General features: G+C 48.8%; 1 protein-coding gene across 1 annotated transcript in view; it reads right to left on the bottom strand.

Moving 5' to 3' along the window:
* The window catches only part of GLG1 (golgi glycoprotein 1), a 403,904-nt gene that overhangs the window by 230,765 nt on the left and 156,807 nt on the right, over positions 1 to 16,332 (bottom strand). Inside the window, exon 9 of the mRNA XM_033941148.1 lies at positions 4,237 to 4,358. Coding sequence (XP_033797039.1) covers positions 4,237 to 4,358 — 122 coding nt within the window. The remainder of the gene's footprint in view (positions 1 to 4,236; positions 4,359 to 16,332) is intronic.

The raw sequence follows: 16,332 nt of genomic DNA, 5'->3' as shown, positions 1-16,332 counted from the left end.
TTTTTAACATTTTCTAATGGTGGTGTGCCTCGTGATTTTTTTCATGAAACAAGTGTGCCTTTGCCTAAAAAAGGTTGAAAAACACTGGTGTAATCTACTACCTATAACCTTAACAATCTTATTTCTCTGCATGGAAAATTGAGTATGTTGTATGGCCAAATATAATTTGAGAGACAACCATTATAAAATCATATGTACAGAAATTACTTCATGCAGACATGAATATATTACATAAACTAGTGTTTAAGCCCGTTACATTAACGGGTGCTAGGATATATGCCTGTCTGTCTTTCTTTATTTATGTCTCTCTCCCTGCTCCTGTCTCTTTCTTCCTTTCTTTCTGTCTCTCTCCCTCCTGCTATTTTTCTCTCTCTCTCTCCATGGCACCCTTTGTCTGTCTGTCTTTCTTTCTGTCTGTCTCTCTGGTCCCCTGTCTGTCTTTATTTCTGTCCGTCTCTCTCCCTGGCCTCCTTTGTCTGTCTGTATTTCTTTCTGTCTCCCCCCCCCCCCCACTTTCCTTTGCAGAAGCAGCAGCGGTATTTCCCTTCCCCTCCAGGTCTCTGTGAAGTAGTAGCAGCATTTTCCTCCACCCCCCCATTCCTTTCCCCCCCCCCCCCCACTTTCCTTTGCAGAAGCAGCAGTAATATTTCCCTTCCCCTCCAGGTCCCTGATGAAGCAGTAGCAGCATTTTCCCCCACCCCCCATTCCCTTCTCTTACTGTGAGCTGTTCTGCTCCGTTCGGCCCCTCCCCCTTCCCTTCCCGCAGGCTGGCCTGCTGCGGCTGAAGTTTTTTTTTAAAGTTTCAAAGTACCGGCGGCTCCTCTGACGATCCCCGTGGTGGCTGATCCTCCTGTAAAGAGCAGCCTGCGATGGTGGCCGGCTTTAGCGAACCTCGCAGGCCACTCTCCAGCCTCGGTAGCACGTTCTCTCTGACGCACGGGATCGCGTCAGAGGGAACGTGCTACTGAGTTGGAGAGCAGCCTGCGAGGTTCGCTAAAGCCGGCCACCATTGCAGGCTGCTCTTTACAGGAGGATCAGCAGCAGCAGCGGCGGCAGCGAGTGAGGGCCGAGGTGTGTTCCCTGCCGAGGACGCGGGCAGGGAGAGAGCTTGCCTGGCTTCCAGGGTGAGTGAGGGCGGGAGGAGGGGAGTGGCCAGAATGTTCCCTGCCGCTGGGTTGGCTGCCACGGATCACACACCACAGCAGCAGGCAACACGAAATCCTAAGTGCGCATGTGCGCTTAGTCTTTTATTATATAGGATGATTACATATAGTAAGATTAAAACATATTTTGCATATGGGAAAAAAATATTCAACTAAAGATCCACTGATATGCTAATAAGTCCGAAGAGTTCCCTACTTCATTTATCCTTTGGACACTAGACTAGCAACCATAAAGACAGTGAGCAATTTAAAAAAATGTACATGAGCAAAACTCAACACAATACTATTTTTAGTGACGACAGATTAAAACAAAGTTCTAGAGTTGACTTCAAGACCAGTGTTTCTCAACTTCAAGCCAAGTACCCCTCAAGTCTAACAAATATCAACAGAGTACCCCTGTCCAAGCTCCGCCCCAGACCTGCCCAGACTCCACCCCTGACCCCACCCCCATAATAACAGTACTAATTGTAATACACTTTCTTCCATCTATTTTCATGTACACACAATATAATCTTAATACATAATGGTAACCACAAAATTAAAATTTAAAAAAAAACCCACAAAGCACACTACGCACAGAAAATGTTAATCATTTATATTCATTTTTTTCCTCAGAGGTCAAGACAGATGACTTTAAAATATAAAATGTTACCTCAGTAACAGCTATAGAAAAATAGACAAATATAGTGCAAAATATAGACAGCAGATATAAATTCACAAAACTGACACATTTCGATCACAAAAATGAAAATAAAATCATTTTTCCTACCTTTGTTGTCTGGTGATTTAATGAGTCTCTGGTTGCACTGCCTTCTGACTGTGCATACTATATTTCTTTCTTTCTGCCTCCTGCACACTTCCTCTCATCCGGTCCTCATTCCCTTCCCCAATCAACATCTCTCTCTATCCTTCCATGAGTCCAACTTTTCTTCCTCTCTCCTCCACCCCTATTGGTAACATGTCTCCCTCACTGTCTATCTGTCTTGAGAGATTCAGGCATCTCTCCCACCCCCTCTACTGCCACATCAAACACTTCTCCCTCACTCATCCCCTGAATCAATCAACATCTCTCTCTGTCCTTCCATGAGTCCAACTTTTCTTCCTCTCTCCTCCACCCCTATTGGCAACATGTCTTCCTCTCTCTCTCACTGTCTATCTGTCTTGAGAGATTCAGGCATCTCTCCCACGCCCACTACTGCCACATCCAATACTTCTCCCTCACTCATTCCCTGGATCATGTGCACCATTTTTCACTACTGCCCACTAATCCCATGCCCATTTCTCCTTCTATCACTCCTCTCCAGTACCATGCCCACATATCTCCCTCCATCACTATGTCCAACATTCCTCCCCTTGCAACCCCTTCAATCTGTCCCTCTGTTCCCTCTCCGCCACCATAGCCAACATTTCTCCCTCTCATCCTTCTTTTCCCAATGCATCTCTACCTTGCTCCTCTCTCCATGCCCAATTTTCCTCTTTCTTCCTTTCCCCATGTGCACCATCTCTTTCCCTCTCACTCACACAGTCAAGCCCGACCATTCTCCCTTTCTATTCCCTCCCTCCTATGTCCCAAGTTAGTGCCCCCTTCCTCCCTCCCTTCTGTGTCCTATGTTCATGCTCTCTCCCTTCCTTCTGTGTCCCGAGCTCATGCCCCCCTCCCTGCCTTCATCCCAAAATCGAGCTCCTCCCATTTCCCAATGTGCTCCTTCCCTCCCCCATCTCCCTTTGTCCCAGATCATGCACCTCGCTCCCTTACTTGTTCAAGATGAACTCACTCCTTCTGCCTTTAGTGGCTCTCACTATACAGACTCGAAGGCAGCGATTCACACACTGCACGTGGCTGACCCACAAGCCTTCCCTCTGACATCAAATAGAAGGTTTCCAGGTCAGCTACATGCAGCATGTGAACTGCTGCCTACGTGTCCCTGCAACGAGAGTCACTGAAGGCAGAAGGAGGTAACTGGGACACCCCCGCTGACCCAGAAGGCTTTCCTCTGACGTCAACTATGATATCATCCCAATCCACTAAAAGGTTGACTTTGGTGAATTGGGGTGGGCGGGAAGGAGGGTTCCCCAGCAGCGGCTTCAACAGTAGAGTGGAGGACAGGAAGGAGGGATCCCTGGCAGCAGCTTTGGTGGGCGGGCAGGCAATATCCTCGGCAGTGGCCAGTGCCACATACCCCCAACAAGCAGTACCCTTAAGGGTACATGTACTGCATGTTGAGAAACACTATTCTAGACTAGTGATTTTTAACCAATATGTCTGGTCCCAATGGAATGCCACCAAAAATTTTATGCAAGTTTTGGGTCCCGAAATTAAATTTCATCTGCCATTTGGATGCCCAGTCTTCCAATTTCCTAAGGCCCACCTGCAATTTTACACAATCCACATGCATTTTAACAACTTTGAACAGTTTAGTGTCATCTGCAAATTTAATCACCTCACTCATCGTTCCAATTTCCAGATCATTTATAAATAAGCTCAATAGCACCAGTCCCAGTACAGACCCCTGAGGCACTCCACTGTTTACTCTCCTCCATTGAGAAAAATGACCATTTAACCCTACCCTCTGTTTTCTATCTGATAACCAATTCCCTTTTTCTTTTAATTCTTTATTGATTTTTAATCATACAAATGAAAGAACAGTAGATATTACACATATTACACTATTATCTATACAGTAACATAAAAATAATTCAATAATTTCATTTTCCTGCATATAATAGTAGGGTGCTAAATAATTTGTATCTTCCATAATGAGTCATCTTGAATTACTATATATACCAGCTCTAATGAGGGGGGAGGGAATTGATTAGGGAGGGTGGTATAGGAGAGGGGAGGGCTATGGGCATACATAGATTATGAGAGGTTATCAGAGTAAAAGTTTCTTGTACTGCGGAATTTCATGCCTCAAACATCTGCCACACTGCATTAATAATTATTAAATACTGTTCATAAAACACTAATAACCATGATAACTACTCTACATTCCTAAAACGTTTAGCAGTAGTCTTTTGAACATATCGGCCAGGTGAGAAATTCCACCTGCTACAGTTTATTATGGCAACTTACATGGGGTCTCCAGATCGTATGTGTTTGCAAGCTGTCTGTATAACAGACTCACACGCCTCATTCAGAGCTCGATCAATGCGGTAATCTGCACCTGGATCTGTCTCCTGTACCAGAGTTTGCAGCTGTAACACAATAGGAAAAGAGAATCATGTGGCAAGTCAAAGAGAACATATGTTCTAAAAGGTGGTTTGGGCAACCTGCAGCTTACTGTTGAATGTTATGCAACTAGCAAGACCACAAGAAGTTAGTTATTTATTTAATTTTCTATACCATTCTCCCAGAAGAATTATAAACAGAAAAACAGCACAATCATTATTAACCAGATGGAATCATTTGTCGTCAATGGAACTGATGAAGGACATAATGGGACAAGACTTATTTGAGTGTGCTAGCTACTGTTTAAAAAGACAGAAGTACACAGTAGCAGACCTTTCTGGTAAAGCACAGTTACTTACCGTAACAGGTGTTATCCAGGGACAGCAGGCAGATATTCTTGACTGATGGGTGACGGCACCGACGGAGCCCCGGTACGGACAATTTTAGAGTGATTGCACTCTAAGAACTTGGAAAGTTCTAGCAGGCCGCACCGCGCAACCCGCGAGTGCCTTCCCGCCCGACAGAGGCGCGCGGTCCCCAGTTAGGATAAGCCAGCTAAGAAGCCAACCCGGGGAGGTGGGTGGGACGCAAGAATATCTGCCTGCTGTCCCTGGATAACACCTGTTACGGTAAGTAACTGTGCTTTATCCCAGGACAAGCAGGCAGCATATTCTTGACTGATGGGTGACCTCCAAGCTAACAAAAAGAGGGATGGAGGGAAGGTTGGCCATTAGGAAAACAAATTTTGCAAAACAGATTGGCCGAAGTGTCCATCCCATCTGGAGAATGCATCCAGACAATAGTGAGATGTAAAAGTGTGAACTGAGGACCATGTAGCAGCCTTGCAGATTTCCTCAATAGGCGTGGAACGGAGGAAAGCTACAGATGCTGCCATAGCTCTAACTCTATGGGCTGTGACAGAACCTTCCAGTGTCATTCTGGACTGAGCATAACAAAAAGAAATGCACGCTGCAAGCCAATTAGACAACGTACGTTTAGAAACAGGATGCCCCAATTTATTCGGATCAAAGGATAAAAAGAGTTGGGGAGATGATCTGTGGGGCTTAGTACGCTGTAAATAGTAAGCTAGAGCCCGCTTACACTCCAAAGTATGCAGAGCCTGTTCTCCAGAATGCGAGTGAGGTTTCGGAAAGAAGACAGGCAGAACAATGGATTGGTTGAGATGGAATTCAGAGACAACCTTAGGGAGAAACTTTGGATGTGTACGCAGAACCACCTTGTCATGATGGAAGACTGTAAAAGGTGGATCCGCAACTACTGCATGTAGCTCACTGACCCTCCTGGCAGAGATAAGATCAAAAAGAAAAAGTACCTTCCAAGTGAGAAATTTGAAAGAAGCGGTAGCCAAAGGTTCAAATGGAGGCTTCATTAAGGCGGAAAGAACTACATTGAGATCCCAGATAACAGGAGGGGCTTTAAGAGGTGGTTTCACATTGAAAAGACCCCGCATGAATCTGGACACCAAGGGATGAGCTGAGAGGAGTTTTCCATGGACTGGCTCATGAAAAGCAGCAATAGCATTGAGGTGGACTCTGATGGAAGTAGACTTGAGGCCAGAGTCAGACAAAGAAAGAAGATAATCCAACAACGTCTCCACTGCGAGGGAAGTGGGATCAAAATGATGAAGAAGACACCAGGAAGAAAATCGAGTCCACTTCTGAAGGTAACATTGCAGAGTGGCCGGTTTCCTGGATGCGTCCAGAATGGAGCGAACGGGCTGAGACAAAAGAGTATCAGTCGAAGTCAGCCCGAGAGATACCAAGCTGTCAGGTGCAGAGACTGGAGGTTGGGATGTAGAAGGGTCTCCTGATGTTGTGTAAGCAGCGAAGGAAACAGTGGAAGAAGAAAGGGTTCCCTGGAACTGAGTTGAAGTAGAAGGGAGAAACAATGTTGCCTGGGCCACCGTGGAGCAATCAGAATCATGGTGGCTCATTCCCTCTTGAGCTTGAACAAGGTTCTTAACATGAGAGGCAGAGGAGGGAAAGCGTACAGGAACAGATTGGACCAATCGAGGAGAAATGCAAACGCTGTCAGACGGTGAGGAGAGGAGAGTCTGGAGCAGAACAGGGGCAGCTGGTGATTGTGAGGAGCTGCAAAGGGGTCTATCTGAGGAGTGCCCCATTGAGCGAAGATGGACTGCAGAGTTAAAGGATCGAGTGTCCACTCGTGAGGCTGGAGAATTCTGCTGAGCTTGTCTGCCAAGGAATTCTGTTCTCCCTGAATGTAGATAGCTTTCAGGAATAGATGGTGATCTGTGGCCCAAGCCCAAATCTTCTGGGCTTCTTGGCACAAGAGGCGAGAGCCTGTCCCACCCTGCTTGTTGATGTAGTACATCGCAACTTGATTGTCTGTGCACAGCAGGAGGAATTGAGGAAAGAGAAGATGCTGGAAGGCCTTGAGGGCATAAAACATTGCTCTGAGTTCCAGGAAATTGATGTGATGCTTCATTTCCTGAGCTGTCCAAAGTCCTTGAGTTTTGAACTCGTTCAAATGAGCTCCCCAGGCATAAGGGGAGGCGTCGGTGGTGATGACAAGTTGATGGGGAGGTAGATGGAACAGAAGACCTCTGGAGAGATTTGAGGATATCAACCACCATTGTAGAGACTGACGAAGAGATGATGTTACAGATATGTGACGTGAGCAAGGATCCATCGCTTGGGACCACTGGGTAGCTAGGGTCCATTGAGGAGTGCGCAGGTGAAGACGTACAAGTGGGGTGACATGAACTGTGGAGGCCATGTGACCCAAGAGTATCATCATTTGCTTGGCAGAGATGGAACGTTGTGGAAGCACCTGCTGACATAGAGATTGAAGCGTTTGAAGACGGTTGGACGGCAGGAACGCTCTCATGAGGACTATGTCCAAGACTGCTCCAATGAATTGAAGTCTCTGAGTGGGGATGAGATGAGATTTGGGTAGATTGATCTCGAACCCCAGCAAACGTAGAAATAGGATGGTCTGGTTGGTGGCCTGGAGTACTGTCTGAGATGAATTGGCCTTTATCAACCAATCGTCCAGGTAAGGAAACACCTGAAGGTGGTGGGAACGTAGAAAAGCAGCCACCACAATCAGACATTTGGTAAACACTCTTGGAGAGGAGGCAAGAACGAAGGGTAGTACCTTGTACTGGTAATGACAACGATTGATCATGAAGCGTAGGTACTGTCTGGAGGCCAGATTGATCGGTATGTGAGTGTATGCTTCTTTGAGATCGAGGGAACATAGCCAGTCGCCTTGATTGAGAAGAGGGTAAAGAGTGGCTAAAGAGAGCATTCTGAATTTCTCTTTGACCAAGCATTTGTTGAGATCGCGAAGATCTAGAATGGGTCTGAGATCTCATGTTTTTTTGGGGACTAGAAAATAACGGGAGTAGAATCCCTGCCCCTTTTGATCTAGAGGAACTTCCTCTATGGCGTTCAGAAGGAGGAGGGATTGAACCTCCTGAAGAAGGAGTGAAACCTGAGGAGTGTTCAAAGCAGACTCTCTTGGCGGACTTTGGGCAGGAAGTGTCTGAAAGTTGAGAGAGTAGCCGTGGCGGATGATGTTGAGGACCCACTGATCCGAGGTGATGGTTTCCCAACGGCTTATGAAAAGAGTAAGGCGTCCTCCTATGGGCTGCGGAAGGTGGGCAGCAGGATGGAGACTGGCTATGTCCTGGAGAACCAAGTCAAAAGGGTTGAGTGGATTTTTGTGAAGGGGGAGGCTTCACCTGTTGTTGCTGCTGTGTTGGTCTAGCAGCTTGCCTCTGTTGTTGCCTCTGACGCCTGGGTTGTTACGGGGCCTGTGGTAAAGGACGAGCCACAAATCTACGCTGATAGGCCGACTGCTGGCGAAAAGGCCTGGTAGGTGGGGGTCTTCTTTTTCGTTTTAAGGAGAGTGTCCCACCGAGTCTCATGAGCTGAGAGCTTTTGGGTAGTGGAGTCCATGGATTCTCCAAACAGCTCATCCCCTAAGCAAGGTGCATTGGCCAGGCGATCTAGGTGATTGACATCGAGTTCTGAAACTCTAAGCCAGGCCAGTCACCGCATGGCCACTGACATAGCCGTGGCCCTAGAGGTCAGCTCAAAGGTATCATAGATTGATCTGACCATGAACTTACGAAGTTGTAAGAGCGATGAAGAAGTTTGGCGAAAGGCAGATTTTTTACGGTCAGGAAGGTATTTCTCAAAAGTTGACAAAGTTTGAATGAGATGCTTAAGGTAGAATGAAAAATGGAAAGCATAGTTCCCAGATCTATTAGCTAGCATCACATTCTGATACAACCTTTTGCCAAACTTATCCATGGCCTTACCTTCTCTGCCAGGAGGGACAGAGGCGTACACACTAGCCCCCGTGGATTTCTTTAAAGTAGATTCCACTAGTAAAGACTCATGGGGGAGTTCCGGTTTGTCAAAGCCAGGAATAGGTATGACCTTATATAAGGAGTCCAGTTTGTGAGGAGCTCCTGGAATGGTCAGAGGTGTCTCCAGATTTTTATAGAAAGTCTCTCGCAAAATATCATGGAGAGGTAATTTTAAGAATTCCCTTGGAGGCTGGTCGAAGTCCAGTGCATCGAGAAATGCCTTGGATTTTTTGGATTCAGCCTCCAAGGGAATAGAGAGAGAGTCGCACATCTCTTTAAGAAAAGAGGTGAAAGAAGTTGCATCAGGTTTGGAGGACGGATCTAAACCAGAAGGTTCCTCGTCCCCTGACGAACACTCTCCCTCAGAGAGGAAAGGCTCCTCTGAATCACCCCACAAATCAGGGTCCCTCACTTGAAAGCTACGGTCCCGTGACTCCGGTGTGGAGGGTTCAAGGTGTCGAGTTTTGTGAGTCGACTTACCAGACCTCTGAGAAACGGTACCGGGAGATGTTATCGGGTGTGCCGGTGCCGAAGTTTGCACCGCCTGGTGTAACGACCTCGGTTCCGGCGCTAAAATTGGCATGGACACCGAGGAAGCTGTATGTACCGGTACCGACAAAGTGGATACCGATAAAAGAGGCTGCTCCACTGTCGGTACCGGTAGCTCAGACCGGACCGGGACTGGAAGGCTCGGTGTCAGAAGAGCAGGCAGGAGCTGCTGCAATTGCTCTTTGAGCTGTACTTGCAGGACGGCGGCAATTCGCTCGTCCAGCGAAGGCACCGGTACCACTTTTTTCTTCTGCGGTACCTTTGGTGCCGCTCAACACTCCGAAGAGGAACCCGAGGTCGAAGGGCTAACCTCAATCGGAGCGGAGCGCTTCCGCGGGCGCCTCGAGGTCGGCAGGATTGGGCTCGCTGCCACTGAGACCGGAGGACGCTCCAGCGGGGAAGGCTTCTTAGCCGGCTTACCTGAGGGATGCGACGCCGGCGCGGTATCGCGCGGTGTCGAAGAGGTAGGTGCCGACTGCGTCGGGGCCGAAGTCGGGGTCAGTGCCGCCGAATCCGACATCTCGGTACCAAACAACAACCGCTGTTGAATCTGGCGGTTTTTTAGAGTTCTCTTTTTCAGAGTGGCACAGCGGGTGCAGGTGGACGCCCGATGGTCAGGACCGAGGCACTGTAAGCACCAGTTGTGCGGGTCGGTAAGAGAAATGGGCCTCGCGTACCGCTGGCACTTCTTAAAACCGGGTTGGGGGGGCATGAACGTAAAAACGGCTTCTGCCAAATCGAAGGCCAAGGCCTCTATGGTGGCAGCAGGCCCCGCTGGGGCGAACCCGAAAAAATGAGAAAAAAAGAAAGGAAAATTCTTTCCCTCTTTTTTTTTTTTTTTTAAAGAAATAAGAAGAAAAGAAATAAAATACCGAAAAGGTTTACGTGAGCGGGAAGGCGTTTGATAAAAAATTTCAACAGCTGTTGAAAGTGCGTCTTCTTAGCTCCGCGGAAACTAAGAAACTGGGGACCGCGCGCCTCTGTCGGGCGGGAAGGCACTCGCGCGTGCGCGGTGCGGCCTGCTAGAACTTTCCAAGTTCTTAGAGTGCAATCACTCTAAAATTGTCCGTACCGGGGCTCCGTCGGTGCCGTGTACCTGGACTTCAGCAAAGCGTTTGACAGCGTCCCACACCGCAGGCTGCTGAACAAGATGAAATCAATGGGGTTGGGAGAGACTCTAACTACATGGGTCAAAGATTGGCTTAGTAGCAGACTTCAGAGGGTTGTGGTTAATGGTACTCTCTCTAAAATGTCGGAAGTGACTAGCGGAGTGCCACAGGGTTCAGTCCTGGGCCCTCTCCTCTTCAACATATTTATTAGGGATCTGACTCAAGGGCTTCAAGGCAAGGTAACCTTATTCGCTGATGATGCCAAACTATGCAATATAGTAAACGACTATAATCTAAAGGATGCTATGGAGCAAGACCTGCGTACTCTAGAAAGCTGGTCCTCGATCTGGCAGCTGGGCTTCAACGCCAAGAAATGTAAGGTCATGCATCTCGGAAACAGAAACCCTTGCAGAACTTACACCCTAAATGGAGAAACTTTAACCAGAACTACGACAGAACGAGACTTAGGAGTAATCATCAGTGCTGATATGAAAGCTGCCACTCAAGTGGAGAAGGCTTCATCTAAAGCACGGCAGATGATAGATTGTATAAGGAGAAGCTTCGTCAGCAGGAAGCCTGAAGTCATGATGCCATTGTACAGAGCCATGGTGAGACCTCATCTGGAATACTGTGTGCAATTTTGGAGGCCACACTACTGTAAAGATGTGCTCAGAGTTGAATCGGTTCAGCGGATGGCCACCAGGATGGTCTCGGGGCTAAAGGGTCTCCCGTACGAGGAAAGACTGAGCAAGTTACAGCTCTACTCTCTCGAGGAGCGTAGGGAGAGGGGCGACATGATTGAGACATTTAAGTACATCACGGGACGGGTCGAGGTGGAAGATGATATCTTTCTCCTGAAGGGACCCTCGACCACAAGAGGTCATCCGCTCAAACTCAGGGGAGGGAAGTTCCGTGGAGATGCCAGGAAGTACTTCTTCACGGAGAGAGTGATTGAGCATTGGAACAAGCTTCCAATGCAGGTGATAGAGGCACACAGCGTCCCAGACTTTAAGAATAAATGGGATACCTATGTAGGATCCCTACGAGGGTCAGCCAAAGGATAGGATCACTAGGGTATAGACTTGAAAGAGCGGGGCAGTAGAATGGCATTCTTACAAATCTACTTAAATGGGAAATTAGACTTAAAAGGGAGGGTCGATGGTGTGGGCAGACTTGATGGGCTGTAGCCCTTATCTGCCGTCATCTTTCTATGTTTCTATGTCACCCATCAGTCAAGAATATGCTGCCTGCTTGTCCTTCATGCTGAGTTTTACTGGTAACAAACTCCAAACTCTGAACACTCCTACCTTGCCAAGCCACTATATGGCCTTTCATAATCGATTCTGTTTATCTAAATGGCCTGTCCTTGTTACGCCTATATATTATATGCCTTATCTTTGCCATGTATGTAACTTCGCTGTAAATGTACAGTCTCTTCTTCTGTTAACTGCATTGAATTTCCATGGTATTGCAGTATACAAGAATAAAGTTATTATTATTATTATTATTATTAACAAATTATACAGCACATTTGTTAATCTTCTCTGTGTGACCCTCTAGGGATGGTACTGACACTCATATGGTGTTCCCTGATCGTGGCTGGACAGATTTGGATGCACGGAAGTGAGGTTTCAATGACAACTTCAAGGAGTTGGAGAACAAGACCAGTGCCAGGCAAGCTTCTATGGTTTGTGCCCTGAAAATGGCAAGGATAAATCAAGATCATATGCATATATAGTATATCATTTCTTATTCTATGAGTTTATCTTGTTGGGAACACTGGATGAACCATACAGCAATGTTACTTACCGTAACAGTTGTTATCCAGGGACAGCAGGCAGCTATTCTCACTAGTGGGTGATGTCATCAGACAGAGCCCGATAAGGACGTCTCACAAGCACGTGTTGCTTGTAGAAACTTAAAAGTTTTGAGATGCCCGCACCGCGCATGCGCCGGTGCCTTCCCGCCCGGAGAGCCGGGCGTGTCTCCTCAGTTCAGGTAGCTAGCCTGAGAAGCCAACCCAGGGGAGGTGGGTGGGACGTGAGAATAGCTGCCTGCTGTCCCTGGATAACAACTGTTACGGTAAGTAACATTGCTTTATCCCAGGACAAGCAGGCAGGTATTCTCACTAGTGGGTGACCTCCAAGCTAACCTCAGTGGGATGGAGGGGGAGTTGGCGACTTAAGAGAATAAATTTTTCAACACTGTTTGGCCAAACTGTCCATCCCGTCTGGAGAAAGTATCCAGACAATAATGTGAGGTGAAGGTGTGAACCGAGGACCAAGTGGCAGCCTTACAAATCTCCTCAATTGGTGTTGATCTGAGGAATGCTACTGAGGCTGCCATTGCTCTGACCTTATGGGCTGTGACCTTACAAGGAAGTGATAATCCAGCCTGGGCATAGCAGAAAGAGATACAAGCCGCCATCCAATTGGAGATGGTGCGCTTTGATACGGGTCTTCCCAACTTATTAGGATCGAAGGAGACAAAAAGTTGGGGGGTGGTTCTGTGTGGCTTGGTACGATCCAGGTAGAAAGCCAAAGCACGTTTACAGTCTAGAGTGTGAAGGGCCGATTCTCCGTGGTGAGAATGGGGCTTAGGAAAGAATACTGGAAGTACGATGGATTGGTTGAGATGAAATTCGGAGACCACTTTAGGCAGGAATATCGGGTGAGTGCGGAGGACCACCTTGTCGTGATGAAATACTGTGAATGGTGGGTCCGCCATCAATGCCTGGAGTTCGCTGACTCTGCGAGCAGACGTAAGGGCTACAAGAAAAAGCACTTTCCAGGTGAGATACTTAAGAGGAGCCCTGTTGAGGGGTTCAAACGGGGGCTTCATGAGATGGGAAAGGACTACGTTGAGATCCCAAACTACTGGTGGTGGTTTGAGAGGAGGGTTAACATGAAAGAGCCCTTTCATAAATCTGGCGACCACCAGATGGGCCGAGAGGGGTTTTCCTTGTAGAGGCTGGTGGAAAGCTGCAATAGCGCTCAGGTGGACTCGTATGGATGTAGACTTGAGCCCAGATTGAGCTAGGTGTAGGAGATAGTCCAGCACGGAGGATAAGGAAGCTCGCTGAGGTTCCTTTGATTTAGAAACACATCATGAGGAGAATCTAGTCCATTTCTGGGAGTAGCATTGTCGAGTGGCGGGCTTCCTGGAAGCCTCCAAGATCTCCCTCACTTCTTGTGAGAATTGGTGAGGGGTTACGTTGAGAGGAACCAAGCTGTCAGGTGGAGAGACTGCAGGTTGGGATGAAGCAGTGATCCTTGATGTTGAGTAAGTAGTGAAGGAAACACTGGAAGTGGTACAGGTTCCCTGCTGCTGAGTTGAAGTAGAAGGGAGAACCAAGGTTGTCTGGGCCACCGAGGAGCTATTAGGATCATGGTGGCCTGTTCGAGTTTCAGCTTGACCAGAGTCTTCTGGATCAGCGGGAAAGGTGGGAACGCATATAGAAATCGTTTCCCCCAGTCCAGTAGAAAAGCATCTGCCTCGAGGCGATGAGGAGTGTAGATCCTGGAGCAAAACTGAGGCAGTTTGGAGTTGTGGGGAGCCGCAAAGAGGTCTATCTGAGGCGTCCCCCACTGTGTGAAGATTTGGTGAAGGGGGCTGGAATGGAGAGTCCATTCGTGAGGTTGTAGAAGACAACTTAGGTTGTCTGCTAGGACGTTGTTCTTCCCCTGAATGTAGACAGCTCTGAGGAAGGCGTTGTGGCGAACCGCCCAGTCCCAGATTCGTACAGCTTCCTGGCAAAGGAGGGCCGAGCCCGTGCCTCCTTGCTTGTTGATATAATACATGGCGGCCTGATTGTCTGTGCGAATGAGGATCACCATGTTGTGAAGGAGATGTTGGAAAGCTTGGAGAGCATTGAAGATGGCTCTGAGCTCCAGTAGATTGATTTGATGTAGTCTGGCCGCACTGGTCCAGAATCCTTGGGTGCGGAGACCATCCAGGTGGGCCCCCCATGCATAGTTCGACGAATCGGTTGTGAGAACTTTCTGATGGGGGGGAGAGTGCAACAGCAAACCTCTGGATAGATTCGAAGAGGTCATCCACCAAAGTAGAGACTGCCGAAGAGCAGGTGTGACTATGATGTGTTTGGTTAGTGGATCGGACGTCTGATTCCACTGTGATGCCAGGGTCCACTGGGGGATTCTGAGATGGAGTCTGGCAAAGGGTGTCACATGTACTGTGGAGGCCATGTGGCCCAGGAGCACCATCAGTTGTCTCGCCGGTAGAGTTTGGCGAGTAGACACCGACTGGCAGAGATGAAGAAGAGCCTCCATGCGTTGCAGGGGCAGGAATGCTCGGAGTCGACTGGTGTCCAGGACTGCCCCGATGAAGGGGAGGGACTGGGTGGGTTGTAGGTGGGACTTGGAAAAGTTGATCTCGAAGCCCAAGTTCTGGAGGAGGTAGGTTGTAGCCGAGACCGCCGAAGTGACCTCTGGGGCTGACGGGGCCTTGATGAGCCAGTCGTCGAGGTATGGGAACACCTGTAGACCCCTGTCCCGGAGTGCCGCGGCCACTACCACCAGGCACTTTGTGAAGACTCTGGGGGACGAAGAGAGGCCGAATGGTAGCACTCGATACTGTAGATGCAGATTTCCCACCCGAAATCTGAGGAACTTTCGGGAGGCCGGGTGAATGGGGATGTGAGTGTAGGCCTCCTTGAGATCCAGGGAGCATAACCAGTCGTTCTGCTCGAGGAGGGGGTATAGAGAAGCCAGAGTCAGCATACGAAACTTCTCTTTGACCAGAAACTTGTTGAGGGCCCGAAGGTCCAGAATGGGTCGCAGGTCGCCCGTTTTCTTCGGGACGAGGAAGTACCGGGAGTAAAACCCTCGGTTCAATTGGTCTGACGGGACCGGCTCGACGGCCCGAAGCTGAAGTAAGGTTTGGACTTCCTGAAGAAGAAGGGCGGTCTGTGTCGAGCTTGAAGGATACTCTCTTGGAGGATGGTCCGGGGGGACCCGATGGAAGTGAAGAGAGTATCCGTCTCTTATGATGGTAAGGACCCATAGGTCCGTGGTTATGGCCTCCCATCGATGGTAGAAAAGATGGAGGCGGCCCCCTATGGGAGAGGCTGAGGGGTGCAGAACGGTGTCGGTTATGCTCCCCGGAAGGGAGTCAAAAGGGCTGGGTAGCCTTAGGTGCAGCCGGCGGCTGGGGTTTTTGCTGAGACTTCTGGGGAGGTTGTCTCTTCGCAGGTTGTCTTGCAGCAGGCGTTTGTCGGGGCATGTAACGCCGCTGGTAAATCAGGGGTGGCCTGGAAGGTCGAGACTGTTGAGGTTTGGGTTTGGGCCGCAGGATGCATTGAAAGGATTTTTCGTGATCCAACAGCTTCTTGGTAACAGTTTCGATAGACTCATCGAACAGATCAGCTCCCGCACATGGTACGTTGGCGAGTCTGTCTTGGAGGTTGGGATCCATATCGATTGTACGGAGCCATGCCAGGCGGCGCATGGCTACCGCGCTTGCGGCAGCACGTGCCGAGAGTTCGAATGCATCGAAGGAGGACTGCATCAGCTGGAGGCGTAACTGGGAGAGGGAGGCTACCACTTCCTCGAACTCGAATCGAGCTTGGGTGTCTATGAAAGGAGTGAACTTGCGGAGCACCGGCAAGAAGAACTCCAGATAGGAAGAGAAAAAGAAATTGTAGTTCAGCACCCGTGACGCCATCATGGAGTTTTGGTAGAATTTTCTACCAAATTTGTCCATCGTTCTCCCCTCTCGGCCCGGCGGTACAGAGGCGTAGACCTGGGAGGGATGAGAGCGTTTAAGAGAGGACTCGACCAGTAGGGATTGGTGGGAGAGTTGAGGGCCCTCAAACCCTTTATGGTGCACGATGCGGTATCGAGCATCGAGTTTGCTGGGGATCGCCGGTATGGAGTACGGTGTTTCGAAACACTGCATGAAGGTCTGATCCAGCAATTTATGCAGAGGGAGCCGAAGCGACTCCGTTGGAGGGTTAGGTAA

Source organism: Geotrypetes seraphini, chromosome 4, assembly GCF_902459505.1.
Source record: "Geotrypetes seraphini chromosome 4, aGeoSer1.1, whole genome shotgun sequence".
NCBI classification, from domain to species: domain Eukaryota; kingdom Metazoa; phylum Chordata; class Amphibia; order Gymnophiona; family Dermophiidae; genus Geotrypetes; species Geotrypetes seraphini.
Note: the sequence above shows the minus strand (reverse complement) of the source record. Positions and strands in the feature narration are given on the sequence as shown.